Source organism: Callithrix jacchus, chromosome 10 (assembly GCF_049354715.1).
Source record: "Callithrix jacchus isolate 240 chromosome 10, calJac240_pri, whole genome shotgun sequence".
In the NCBI taxonomy this organism is placed as follows: Eukaryota; Metazoa; Chordata; class Mammalia; order Primates; family Cebidae; genus Callithrix; species Callithrix jacchus.
The window spans coordinates 34,379,799-34,394,524 of NC_133511.1; the positions used below are offsets into that span (position 1 = coordinate 34,379,799).

At 43.5% G+C, this 14,726-nt stretch overlaps 1 protein-coding gene across 9 annotated transcripts in view; it reads left to right on the forward strand.

Annotated features, from left to right (window-relative positions):
* The first annotated feature begins 470 nt into the window (after positions 1 to 470).
* GLB1L3 (galactosidase beta 1 like 3) overlaps positions 471 to 14,726 on the forward strand; it is a 51,078-nt gene continuing 36,822 nt past the window's right edge. For 8 of the 9 annotated variants that reach the window (XR_004731120.3, XM_035265147.3, XM_054241760.2 and 5 more), the window contains exons 1-4: positions 471 to 724; positions 1,300 to 1,425; positions 1,553 to 1,843; positions 14,410 to 14,478. Coding sequence is in view for 8 of the 9 variants with exons in the window: in XM_035265147.3 (XP_035121038.3) it covers positions 705 to 724; positions 1,300 to 1,425; positions 1,553 to 1,843; positions 14,410 to 14,478 (506 nt within the window). In the remaining variant the exon portion in view is untranslated. The remainder of the gene's footprint in view (positions 725 to 1,299; positions 1,426 to 1,552; positions 1,844 to 14,409; positions 14,479 to 14,726) is intronic. The other variant, XM_054241761.2, reaches the window with a different exon arrangement.

A 14,726-nucleotide genomic window follows, 5' to 3' on the forward strand; every position in this document is an offset into this window, starting at 1 on the left:
AACACCTGGCTTAGTTTCTGCTATAAACCGTGTAATAGTCCCCATCGTTTTCTGAACAGGGCTTGGCGTCCACCGCCCCTACCACGCGCCTGCCTCCTGCCTGTCCGGCAACTTTGTCCCCGAAGCCTCCGCGGCGCTCGCAGCTGCTGTGAAGCTGTGCTCCGACCGCTCCCGCCTAGGGAACCGCTTTCCCACCGCTCTGCGCTCTAATTCTTACTCGTTTATCACGAAATAACAGTGTGGGGAAACTAGAATTTTCCGAGGACTCTCGCCTGTACTTCGTGCTCCTCTGTGAATCCTTGCTTTATGATCTGCGCGTGGTTTCTAGAGCGCGCTGCATGGAGACTTCCTGCTGTGCCCCGCGCTGGGCTCTCTCCGCCTCTCTCCCACGCGCGGGACTTTCTGTGCCAGCTGGCTGTCGACCCAGGTCAGGAAGCCCAAGGTTGGGGCGTTAACCCACGGGCCCTCCCGCTTTCCCTCCAAGGGCCGAGAAGCGTCTACACCCGAACGGGCTGCGCGGACACCTGGAGCGCCAGCGGCTCGGTTGTACTCTCGGTGCAGAGCCCGACAGCGCAGCCTTGGGACCCTGACCCGGCTCCCGCGCCTCGGGACGGATTTCTGCCCCGGCTCCCCGCGCAGCGCGCAGCCCTGAGCGGAGAGGAGCGGGAACCGCGAGAGACCCTCGGCGCCAAGGCCTCGCAGCCATGAGGTCCTCGCCCCTAAGGTGAGGGATCGCTGCTGCCCCGGCCGCAGCCCAGCCCGCCCTCTCGGGCTCCCCACCACCCCAGCGCGTGCCTGGGAGCCTCCAGACCTCCCGGGTCCTGTGCCCAGCCAGGCGCCCGAGGCATGCGCTGCGCCATGCTCCGTCCTCAAGCCGGCTCTCCCCAGCTTTTCCCTGAAGATCCCCTCCCTACCCCCGCCCTGTGGAGGGACTGTTGACCAGATGCCAGAAAATCAGGGTTGGGGATGCAGGCCAGGGGCTCCAGCCGCTGGGCACCACGTCCTTCCTGAACCTGGTGGTGGAAGCGCGCCCACCTCCTCCTTTCCTGGGCACCCGCCCGCGGGGCCCAGCCGTGTCTGTAGGATCTAGGACTGTCCCCGGCCTCCGTCGTGACCAAGGAAGATTGGCCAGGCGATGCCGGGCTCGCCTGGCCCTGAGCCCGCCTAGAAGACCTGCCTGTCTCGCGGGCCCCCTCCGGGGCTCTGGCCTCTAAAGCGCCCCGGGCGCAGCTGCCCAGCCCTTGCCGCTTGGTAGGACCAGCACCTTCCCCTTGACACTGTTATCCTTTCTCATTTCAGTCCGTGTCTCTCCTGGAAGAGAATGGTGGGCATCTTTTTCCTGCCGTTTATCTTATCAGGTTTTGGTCCTCGGTTTAAACAGGAAGAGAACCATGTGTTTGGAAAAGTGCATCCGCCCCAGCCAAGGTTTGCCTGAGAGCTATATTTCTGGGGAGAGAGGGGAGCGATCTCTTCTTTCTTGGAGAAAATAATGTCACCAGTGTGCACAGAACACGCCCCACTAACAAGAACTTTTTTTTTTTTTTTCCGCTAGGGTTTCAGCCGTCCCTCCGAGCTCTCTCCCGAACCCAATCTCCCTTTCCACTTTCTTTCCCTCGCCCGCCTCCTCCAGGTTTAATTGGTCTCATCTGACTCCTCTGGAGCTGAAGAACCGATCTGTGGGACTTGGAACTGAAAGCACAGGTCAGGGTAACCCCCACTTCACACTGGAGGGCCACAAGTTCCTGATCTTCGGGGGCTCCATCCACTATTTCCGGGTGCCCAGGGAGTACTGGAGAGACCGCCTGCTGAAGCTGAAGGCCTGTGGCTTCAACACTGTCACCACGTGAGTGCCGGCCCCTTACCTCCATGACCTTGTTGCCCTACAAGTGCATCCTGCCCGGGAGCCTCGGTTTTGGGGTCCAGCGTGAGGACTTACCTTCTGAATGTTTCCATCACATACCTTTTATGCTTAAGCCTCCAGCTGTCACTTGAGTCTCATGCTGACTCAAGAGCTTGAGTTTGCTCTGTGATTTGACTCAGAGCTTGAGTTTGCTCTGTGATTAAAGACTTGGATAGGGGTCAGTGGAAGAAGCTAAAGGAAGGAGGTTATTTCCTCAGGAATCTGTCTAACGAAGGAATACCAGGATCCCTAAGAGCACTCAGTTTAATGACATAAGCTTAAGGCACACTTACAGATAAACATGTACTTACAGATGCATACATGGTTTTAAAACAATTTTTGGGGGCACAGGGTCTCACTCTTGCTCAGGCTGGAGTGCAGTGGCATGATCTCAGCTCATGACAGCCTCTACTTCTCAGGCTCAGGTGATCTTCCCGCCTCAGCCTCATGATTAGCTGGGGCCACAAGTGTACGCCACCACAACAGGTTAATTTTTTGAATTGTTTGTAGAGATGGGGTTTTGCCATGTTGCCTGAGCTGGTCTCAAACTCCTGGACTCAAGCAATTCATCCACCTCAGCCTGCTGAAGTGCTGGGATTAGAGGCATAAGCCACTGCACACCGTCAACAATTTTTATTTATGTTTGTGAAGATGAACAGGTAGAGGAATAATGGCAGTATCAAAAATGACCATGTAAGGAAATACCAGCATTGCTAAAGTGAAATTTAAAGGCATGAACAGAATGAACACTGTCAGCTAGTGATTAAGATAACAGAATTTAGAGGCAGGTAGACGTGACTTTCAGTCCCAGCTCTGCCTCCAACTAAGCATCGCATCAAGGCCTGGTGTCCTCGTCAGTAAATGGGCAGAATAAGAATTGCCTCATAAGGTTGTATTGATGTTTAAAGGGGATAAAATCTTTACCTTCTTTAAGTGCAATGCCTGTCATAATGCCCGCCATGCATATGTACTCAGTAATGTTGGCAAAAAGAAATAGGAACCCAGTTTAGTCAATCAGAAGAATTGAAATATAAATGAGCATGAATTTAATGTGATTACCCATATGCTGACAAAAGGTCACATGCATTTAGTAGGTGCTGACAGCCATGGACTTTCTAAATGTTTTCACTTAATCCTTGAAACTGTCCTGTGAGATGGAGCTTGTAACTCCTACTTTGCAGGGGAAGACACTGAGCACACAGAGGTTAATCTGCTTGTTCGATGGTGTGCAATGTCTGAACTGCAGTGAGGCAGGCAGTGTGGGTACAGAACCCACACTCCCTAATACATGCAATGCCCTTCCCAGCATGATTGCCCCCAGGTGTGACCACGCAGCTGTGAGCGTGGATGCCACAGAAGTCACATGCAGGACGTAGGCTCCTGCCTGCACACAGATGGCAAGTCGAATAAAAGCTGTGCCAAACCACAAATCGTATTTTCTTGTTTTTTTTTTTTAATTTTTGTTTTTGAGATAGGGCTTTGTTGCTGAGGCGGTGTTAGAGTGGCATGATCATGACTCACTGCAGCTTTGAACTCCTGGGCTTAAGTGGTCCTCCTGCCTAAGCCCCCTGAGTAACTGGGACTACAGCCATGCCATCATGCCAGCTGATTTTTAAATGTTTTGTAGAGATGAGGTCTCACTATGTTGCCTAGGCTGGCCTTGAACCCCTGAGCTCCAGCGATCCTTCCACCTTCCAAAGTGCTGGCATTACAGGTGCGAGCCACTCTACCTGGCTGCAAAAAATCATATTTGAATTGGGAACAGTAGAGTTGTCTTCATAACAGAACCATTTCCAGAAAACTCTTGAAACTCAAGAGAACTGGGAGCTAATTAAGGTGCATAGAAGAGTGAACCCCAAGAAAATCTTTTGTGGAAGGGCACATGGTTGAGGCTTCATGTAAAAGGATGTATGGCTAACTTCATTGGATTGGTGTTCCTGGATTTTAGGGGGAAAGCAGGAAGACCACCCTTAGTATAATGATTGTGCCATTGCCAAAACAGAGATGCTCATTTAAATATTCTACTACTATAAAGTAAGATATCGATTTTGGTTATTGACTGAACACTCATGTCATATTTACACATAACCAGACATGCTGTAAGGCTTGAGAAAGACAAATTCATTTAATCCCTATAGCAATCGTATGTGGTGAGCAGTGTTATGATCACCTTTTGCAGATGAGAAAACAGGCCAAGAGAGGTTGTCACTTTCCCAAAGTCAAGCAGTGACAAAGGTACATAGTAATAGTTAGCAGAGCTGTGCTGTGACCACAGTGGGACTCCAGGCCGGCTGCTGAACAATTCCACTGCCTGCAGACCTGCGGGCTTTGCTCAGGGGTTGGAGGGCATGCTCACAGCGCTTGGCAACATTTAAGTCTAAGTGTCCTTTGCAGGGGCAATTTTATGATACAGAATATATGTGTGTGTGTGTGTATTTGTACACCTATCTATCTATCTATCATCTATCTATCTATCTATCTATCTATCTATCTATCTATCTATCTATCTATCTATCTATCTATCTGTTTCTTGATGAGATTATTGCACCAGCAATTAGAAAGTTCTGTTGTTTTCATGAAGTTAACAACAGAAAAAAAGATAAAAGTAGTCCTGAGAAGCTCAGATATACAATATGGAAAGTGAAAGACTGAAAAAGTATGAGCAAAATGCTATGGGACATATAATATAACATTTTACACCTGTAATTATATTGGTTATGCTAATGCCATTTTTTTTTTTTTTTTTTTTGAGACTGAGTTTCACTCTTGTTGCCCAGGCTGGAGTGCAATGTTACGATCTTGCTCATCACAACCTTCGCTTCCTGTGGTTGAGTGGTTCCTGCCTCAGCCTTCTGAGTAGCTGGGAATACAGGCATGTGCCATCATGCCTGGGTAATTTTGTATTTTTGTATTTTGTAATTTTGTATAGACAGGGTTTTGCCATGTTGGTCAGGCTGGTCTCAACTCCTGACCTCAGATGATCTGCCCACCTCAGCTTCCCGAAGTGCTGGGATTACAGACGTGAGCCACTGGGCCTGGCCAATGCCAAAATATTTAACTCTACATTGCCTTCCTTGGTTAATGCTACCTTGTTATGGGTTGTACTTATACTACATTGAATTTTTTAAAAGGAAATATGATGGTTGTCCTGATACTTCTACACAACTGACCAGCCACCCTGTATGACCAAATACAGAAAAGCAAAAACTGCTCCAGAATCAGAGGCCCCGTCCACCTGAGGGCCTGCTGCCACCATCTTGTGCCTAGCTTACCATCACACTTACCGTAAAGGATGAGATGCTTAGAGGGCCCTGTGCCTTGTTGCTGAGCTGGTACTAAAGGGTGAATTTGAAGCTGAGAGTGAGTAAATTGATAACTGGCTCATTTAAAATGCAAAGCATTTAATCAGAAATAATTATTAAGTTTTATTGAGAGCTGCTACTGCATCTATTGGGGGATAATACAGTTTTTCCTCACTCTTGTTTTGAAGTGTTGAATTACATCAGCGATTTTCTCATAGTCCAGCAACCATATGGTACCGGTATAAACTCTGCTTGGTTCCGAGATATGTACACATTACATACACATAGACTTTATTTGCTAGTATTTTATTTCGAATGTGTTTATCTATAAGTGAAACTGATTTAAAATTTTGTTTTTGTTAGTATTCTCATCCAGTTTTTAATCAATCTTATAATAAGTTCATAAAGTGTGTAAATCTTTTCTTACTTATGGAAAATATTCTGCACAAGAATTATCTTTACCCTGAAGCTCTCTTAAGATTCACCTGTAAACTCTGACTACTATCTTTTGAGGTTGTGAGATGAAGATTTTTGGGATGATGTAGCTCTTTGAATGGTTATTAACTCATGTTCTCTGTTTTTCTAGAGCACATCCTGTTTTCCCCCTGTAGATCTTTTTTTTCTTAAACTTTCTTTCTTTCTTTCTTTCTTTCTTTCTTTCTTTCTTTCTTTTCTTTCTTTCTCTCTCTCTCTTTCTTTTCTTTCTTTCTTCTTCCTTCCTTTTTTTCCCTCCTTTCCCTCCTTTTTTCCCTCCTTTTCTCCCTCCCTCCCTCCCTCCCTCCCTCCCTCCCTCCCTCCCTCCCTCCCTCCCTTCCTTCCTTCCTTCCTTCCTTCCTTCCTTCCTTCCTTCCTTCCTTCCTTCCTTCCTCTTGCTCTGTCACCCAGACTGGAGTTTAGTGGTGTGATCTCTACTCACTGCAACCTCTGCCTCCTGGGTTTAAGCAATCCTCCTGCTTCAGCATCCGAGTAGCTGAGATTCCAGGTGCTCACCTCCACACCCAGATAATTTTTGTATTTTTAGTAGAGACGGAGTTTCACCATATTGGTCAGGTTGGTCTCAAACGCCTGACCTCAGGTGATCCGCCCGCGTCAGCTTCCAAAGAATTGGGATTACAGGCATAAGCCACCATGCCCAACCTTCTTTCTTCTTTTGAACTGACTGGGACTTGAGCAATTTTTCCTTCCTTACCTGTACTCACTTGGAAGTTACATACATCACATTGTATGTTTGGGTTGTTTTTTCTTTTTTCTAAATCTTACCTGTTTCTTTTGAGTCTTTTCAAATAACTAACTGGTAGCTTTGTTAATACTCTGTATGTTTCAGATTTATATTTCATGGTCTGGGTTACATGTAATTTCATTTTCTTTAGTTTATTCAACTTAGTACCTTCTCTTCTCTGTCCTCCTCCTCAGTTTCCTGTTCCTCCTCCTTCTTTCTTCCCTGAGTTAATAATATTTAGCTTCTCTTATTTCCAGTCTTTAGTGTTTTCTAATATATTCATTCAGAGATACAAATGTTTCTCTGAGTGCTGCTTCGATTATATAGCCCACAAATTTTGCTGTATAGTGCTTTGAATGCCATTTATTTTCAAATATTTCTTAAGTTTTGTTGTTGTTTCCATTAGTTATTTGGGAATATGCTTTCTGTTTTATTTATTTTAAGTTTTACTATATTTATTATTATTATTATACCTTAAGTTCAGGGGTACATGTGCAGAATGTGCAGGTTTGTTACATAAGTATACATGTGCTATGGTGGTTTGCTGCATCCATCACCCCGTCATCTACATTAGGTATTTCTCCTAATGCTATCTTTCCCTGATCCCCTCCACCCCTTGCTCTTCCTCCCCTAGCCTCCCCTCCTGACAGGCCCTGGTGTGTGATGTTCCCCTCCCTGTGTCCATGTGTTCTCATTGTTCAACACCCACTTTTAAGTGAGAACATGTGGTGTTTGGTTTTCTGTTCTTGTGTCAGTTTACTAAGAATGGTGATTTCCAGCTTCATCCATGTCCCAGCAAAGAACATGAACTCACCCTTTTTTATGGCTGCATAGTATTCCATGGTGTGTATGTGCCACATTTTCTTTATCCACTCTGTCATTGATGGGCATTTGGGTTGGTACCAAGTCTTTGCTATTGTGAACAGTGCTGCAGTAAGCATACGTGTGCATGTGTCTTTATAATAGAATGATTTATAATTCTTTGGGTATATACTCAGTAATGGGATTATTGGGCCAAATGGTATTTCTAGTTTTAGATCCTTGCAAAATCGCCACACAGTCTTCCACAATGGTTGAACTAATTTACACTTCCACCAACAGTGTAAAAGTGTTCCTATTTCTTCACATCCTCTCCAGCATCTGTTGTCTCCTGATTTTTTAATGTTTACCATTCTAACTGGTGTGAGATGGTATCTCAATGTGGTTTTGATTTGCATTTCTCTAATGACCAGTGATGATGAGCTTTTTTTCATATGTTTGTTGGCTGCATAAATGTCTTCTTTTGAGAAGTGTTTGCTCATATCCTTTGCCCCCTTTTTGATGGGGTTGTTTTTTTCTTGTAAATTTGTTTAAGTTATTTGTAGATTCTGGATATTAGCCCTTTGTCACATGGGTAGACTGCAAAAGATTTTTCCCATTCTGTTGGTTGCTGGTTCACTCTATTGATAGTTTCTTTTGCCTCTTAAGTTTAACTAGATTCCATTTGTCTATTTTGGCTTTTGTTACCACTGCTTTTGGTGTTTTAGTCATGAAGCCCTTGCCCATGCCTATGTCCGGAATGGTATTGCCTATGTTTCCTTCTAGGGTTTTTATGGTGTTAGGTCTTATATTTAAATCTTTAATCCATCTGCAGTTAATTTTTGTATAAGGTATAAAGAAGAGATCCAGTTTCAGCTCTCTGCATGTGGCTAGACTGTTTTCCCAACACCATTTATTAAATAGGGAATCCTTTCCCCATCACTTGCTTTTGTCAGGTTTGTCAAAGATCAGGTGGTTGTAGATGTGTGCATTACTTCTGAGGCCTCTGTTCTATTGCATTGGTCTATATCTCTGTTTTGGTACCAGTACCATGCTGTTTTGCTTACCGTAGCCTTGTAGTATAGTTTGAAGTAAGGCAGCTTGATGCCTCCAGCTTTTTAAAAACTTTTATTTATTTTTGCTTAGGATTGTTTTAGCTAGGCAGACTCATTTTTGGTTCCATATGAAATTTAAGGTGGTTTTTTCCAATTCTATGAAGAAAGGCAGTGGTAGCTTGATGGGGATAGTGTTGAATCTATAAATTACTTTGGGCACTATGGCCATTTTCAAGAGATTGATTATTCCTAACCATGAGCATGGCATGTTTTTCCATCTGTTTGTGTCCTCTCTTATTTCCTTGAGTACTGGTTTGTAGTTCTTCTTGAAGAGGCCCTTCACATCCTTTGTTAGTTGTATTCCTAGGTATTTTATTCTCTTTGTAGCAATTGTGAATGGGTGTTTGTTCTTGATTTGGCTCTCTGTTTGTCTGTTATTGGTGTATAGGAATGCTTGTGATTTCTGCACATTGATTTTGAATCCTGAGACTTCACTGAAGTTGCTTATCAACTTAAGGAGATTTTTGGCTAAGACGATGGAGTCTTCTAAATATACAATCATGTCATCTGCAAATAGAGACAATTGTCTCTTAGAATAGAGACAATTTCTAATTGAATATCCTTTATTTCTTTTTCTTGCCTGATTACCCTGGCCAGAACTTCCAATACTAATTGAATAGTAGCAGTGAGAGAGGGCATCCTTGTCTAGTGCCAGTTTTCAAAGGGAATACTTCCAGTTTTTGCCCATTCAGTATGATATTGGCTGTGGGTTTGTTGTAAATAGCTCTTATTGAGATCTGTTCCATCAATACCTAGTTTATGGAGAGTATTTAGCATAAAGTGCTGTTGAATTTTGTCGAAGGCCTTCTCCACATCTATTGAGATAATCATGCAGTTTTTGTCTTCCGTTCTCTTTATGTGGTGGATTATATTTATAGATTTGCATATGTTGAACCAGGCTTGCATCCGAGGGATGAAGCCGACGATCATGATGGATAAGCTTTTTGATGTGCTGTTGGATTTGGTTTGCCAGTATTTTATTAAGGATTTTTGCATCAATATTCATCGTGGATATTGGCCTGAAATTTTCTTTTTTAGTTGTGTCTCTGCCAGGTTTTGGTATCAGTATGATGTTGGGCTCATAAAATGAGTTAGGGAAGATTCCCTCATTTTCTATTGTTTGGAATCATTTCAGAAGGTATGATACCAGCTCCTCTTTGTACATCTGGTAGAATTTGGCTGTGAACCAGTCTGGTCCTGGACTTTTTTTGTAGATAGGCTATTAATTGCTGCCTCAATTTCAGACCTTTTTATTGGTCTATTGGGGGATTCGACTTCTTCCTGGTATAGTCTTAGGAGGGTGTAAGTGTCCAGAAATTTATCTATTTCTTCCAGATTTACTGGTTTATTTGCATAGAGGTGTTTATACACTTCTGGTACGTTGTGTCTTCATTCTTGTTGGTTTCAAAGAACATCTTTATTTCTGCCTTCATTTCATTATTTATCCAGTAGTCATTCAGGAGCAGGTTGTTCAGTTTCCATATAGTTGTGCAATTTTGACGTGAGTGTCTTAATCCTGAGTTCTAATTTGATTGCACTGTGGTTTGAGAGACTGTTACAATTTCCATTCTTTTGCATTTGCTAAGGAGTATTTTACTTCCAATTATTGGTCAATTTTAGAATAAGTGTGATGTGGTGCTGAGAAGAATGTATATTCTGGGGATTTGGTTTGGAAAGTTCTGTAGATGTCTGTTAGGTCCAGATCTGAGTTCAAATCCTGGATATCCTTGTTAGTTTTCTGCCTTGTTGATCTGTCTAGTATTGACAGTGGGAATGTTAAAGTCTCCCAATATTATTGTGTAGGAGTCTAAGTCTCTTTGTAGGTCATTAAGAACTTTCTTTATATATCTAAGTGCTCATGTATTGGGTACATATATGTATTTAGGATAGTTAGCTCTTCTTGTTGAATTGATCCCTTTACCATTATGTAATGCCCTTCTTTGTCTCTTTTGATCTTTGTTGGTTTAAAGTCTGTTCTATCAGAGACTAGAATTGCAACCCCTGCTTTCTTTTTGCTTTCCATTTGCTTGGTAAATATTCCTCCATCCCTTTATTTTGAGCCTATGTGTGTCTTTGCACATGAAATGGATTACCTGAATACAGCACACTGATGGGTCTTGACTCTTTTTCCTATTTGCCAGTCCGTGTCTTTTGATTGGGGCATTTAGCCCATTTACATTTAAGGTTAATATTGTTATGTGTGAATTTGATCCTGCCATTTTGATGCTAGCTGGTTGTTTTGCCCATTAGTTGATGCATTTCTTCATTGTGTTGATGATCTTTACAATTTGGTATGTTTTTGCAGTGGCTGGTTCTGGTTGTCCCTTTCCATGTTTAGTGCTTCCTTTAGGGACTTCTGTAAGGCAGGCCTGATGGTGACAAAATCTCTCAGCGTTTGCTTGTCCATAAGGGATTTTATTTCTCCTTTGCTTATGAAGCTTAGTTTGGCTGGATATGAAATTCTGGGTTGAAAATTCTTTTCTTTAAGGATGTTGAATATTGGCCCCCACTCTTCTGGCTTGTAGGGTTTCTGCAGAGAGATCCACTGTGAATCTGATGGGCTTCCCTTTGTGGGTAACCCCACCTTTCTCTCTGGCTGACCTTTTTCTTTTAGCATTTTTTCCCCTTCATTTCAACACTGGTGAATCTGATAATTATGTGTCTTGGGGTTGCTCTTCTTGAGGAATATCTTGTGGTGTTCTCTGTATTTCCTGGATTTGCATGTTGGCCTGCCCTGCTAGGTTGGGGAAGTTCTCCTGGATAATATCCTGAAGAGTGTTTTCCAACTTGGTTTCATTCTCCCCATCACTTTCAGGTACACTGATCAAATGTAGATTAGGTCTTTTCACATAATCCCATATTTCTTGGAGGCTTTGTTTATTTATTTTTACTTTTTTCTCCAATCTTGCCTTCTTGCTCTATTTCATTGAGTTGATCTTCAATCTCTGATATCCTTTTTTCTTCTTAATCAGTTTGGCTATTGAAACTTGTATATGGTTCATGAAGTTCTTGTGCTGTGTTTTTCAGCTCCATCAAGTCATTTATGTTCTTCTCTATGCTGGTTATTCTAGTTAGCATTTCATCTAACCTTTTTTCAAGGTTCTTAGCTTCCTTGCATTGGGTTAGAACATGTTCCTTTAGCTCAGAGAAGTTTGTTATTACACACATTCTAAAGCCTTCTTCTGTCAATTTGTCGAACTCATTCTCCATCCAGTTTTCCCTTGCTGGTGAGGAGTTGTGATCCCTTGGAGGAGGAGAGGCATTCTGGTTTTTTGAGTTGGCATCCTTTTTGCACTGGTTTCTCCCCATCTTGGTGGATTTATCAACCTTTGGTCTTTAATGTTGGTGACCTTTGGATGGGGTCTCTGAGTGGACGTCCTTTCTGTTGATGTTGAAATTATTTCTTTCTGTTTGTTAGTTTTCCTTCTAATAGGCCCCTCTGCTGCAGGTCTGCTGGAGTTTGCTGGAGGTATGCTCCAGACCCTGCTTGCCTGTGAATCACCAGCAGGACCTGCAGAACAGCAAAGATTGCTGCCTGTTCTTTCCTCTGGTAGCTTTGTCATAGAAGGGTACCCATCAGATGCCAGCCAGAGCTCTCCTGCATGAGGTGTCTGTCAACCCCTGCTGGGAGATGCCTCCCAGTCAGGATACACAGGGGTCAGAGAGCCACCTGAGGGGGCAATCTATCCCTTATCAGAGTTTGAGAGCCATGCTTGGAGATCCGTTGCTCCCTTCAGAGCTGCTGGGCAGGATGTTTAACCGTAATTGCTCCTTTTCCCAGGTGCTCTGTCCCAGGAAGGTCAGGGCTTTACTTATAAGACCTTGATAGGCTGCTGCCTTTTTTCAGAGATGCTCTGCCCAGTAAGAAGGGAGTCCAGTGACACGGTCTGCCTGCAGTGGCCTTGCTGAGCTGTCGTGGGCTCTGCCCAGTCACTGTGTAAACTTCCCCGTGACTTTGTTTACATAGGCAAGGTTAAAACCACCTACCCGAGCCTCAGCAATGGTGGATGCCCCTCCCTGCACTGAGCTCTAATGTGCCAGGTCAAGCTCAGACTGCTATCCTGGCTGTGAGAATTTCAAGCCAGTGGGTCTTAGCTTGCTGGTCTTCGTGGGGGTGGGACGAAGACCCACTTGGCTCTCTGGCTTCAGCCCCCTTTTCAGGGGAATGAGTGATTCTGTCTCACTGGCATTCCAGGTACCACAGGGTTATGAAAAAAGAAAAAACCTGCTGCGGCTAGCTCAGTGTCTTCCCAAATTCCTGCCAAGTTTTGTGCTGGAAACCTGGGGCACTGGTGTTCTAGGCACTGGAGGGAATCTCCTGGTTTGCGGATTGTGAAGACCATGGGGAGAGTGCAGTATCTGAACCAGAGTGCCAAAGTGCCAGGAAAAGTCCCTAATGGCTTCCCTTGGCTAGGAGAGGGAGTTCTTTGGCCCCTTGTGCTTCCCAGGTGAGGTGATGCCCCCCCTTGCTTCAGCTCACCCTCCTTGGGCTGTACCCACTGTCTAACCAGTTCCAATGAGATCAACCAGGTACCTCAGTTGGAAGTGCGGAGATCTTCTGCATTGCTCTTGCTGGGAGCTACACACAGGAGCTGTTCCTATTCAGCCATCTTACCAGAAATCTCAATTTTTACTATTTTAAACAGTAATTTTAAAATTTATTTGCCTTTGTTTTGGGATCCTGGACTGTGTGATATAGGTTTTTGGAATTTGTTGAGATTTACTTTGTGACATAGTACCTGCCAATATTTTACAACTGTTTCACGCATTTTAAATTGTGTTTGGTCTTTTAAATTTTACATTCTTTTTTCATACTTAGTTCTACAGATGCACTTTTTAAAGGAATGTAAATGTTCCATCTGTTGGCTACTGGGTTCTCTCGCTATTTATTAGGTGAAGCCTTTTAATCATGCTGTTCAAATCTATAACCTTACATGTGTTTTTGGCTGCTTATTTTCTTTATTTCTAAGAGGGGTACTTTAAATTTTTCACTGTGTTGATAACTGATGTAACCATATTCTTTCTAATTCAGTCAGCTTCTCCTTTACTTACAACAAGCTATGTCGTAACTTATAACGCACAACAAGCTATGTCATAACTTACAACACACAACAAGCTATGTCGTAACTTACAACACACAAGCTATGTCGTAACTTACAACACACAACAAGCTATGTCATAACTTACAACACACAACAAGCTATGTCGTAACTTACAACACACAACAAGCTATGTCGTAACTTACAACACACAACAAGCTATGTCGTAACTTACAACACACAACAAGCTATGTCGTAACTTATAACACACAACAAGCTATGTCGTAACTTACAACATACAACAAGCTATGTTGTTAAGTTCATAGAAGGCCGTGATTAGTATATCTTCTTGGTGGGTCATACAGTCAGTTCTACAATGTATTGTTGAAAATCTCTGCACTGCACAAAATTGTGTAATAAAAATGATTGGGCTTATAGGAAACATGATATTAGGGGCATACCACTAAAAAATGTTGCTAGTGACACAAAAAATAACAGTTGCCTAGTGAACCATGTCTAGTATATCTGATAAAATTTGTACTCATAGGCCTTTGGGGGAGGGTCCTGCAGGGGCCCTTCTTGCTAAGGTCTAAAGATAGTAGGACGCTTACTAGATATACTATATCTCCACTATCTTCACAGAAACTCCACATTTATTCTTATTTTGACTAACTCATAGCAATAACTTGTAAGGCAGATGTAGACATTTTTGTTTTTGTTCTCTTTTTTTTTTTTTACTTATACCTTTAACAGGTGTTACAAAGAATAGGGCAGTGAGTAGAATAATTTATATATAAATCCCAAAAAAATCTAGCATCAGAGGATCATTCGCAGCTTGAACCACAATTGGATAACAGAGCAAGGAACTATTAAAGATAGTCATGGTTAGTGTAATAGAGGTTTAATTTCCATTGGAAACTTCAATTTATTTCATAATAGAGCCGTGCATCATTTTGGATTGGATTTGGGGTGGACCTAACAATTTGGAGGAAGAAGTAAGAAGATACTCATCATACTTCCCTTTCATCTCTTCCAGCTATGTTCCGTGGAACCTGCATGAGCCAGAAAGAGGCAGATTTGACTTCTCTGGGAACCTGGACCTGGAGTATGTGGTGATGCTGCTGCTGTGACTTGGCCAGGGGCAGATAGGCAGTTACGGGGGGTGGATTAGCAAAGAGAACCAGGGAGGGACCCAGGTCTGGAGCCCTGTTCTAGGACTATGAGAGGCCCTGCACCCAGGACCCAGATGCTCTTCAACCATGGCCTGTCACCCAGAGGGTCTGGGCCTTCAGCCTCTGGGCCTCACCTCTCCACTGCAACCCAGAGGGGCAGAAGACCCCAACTCTGCATGGG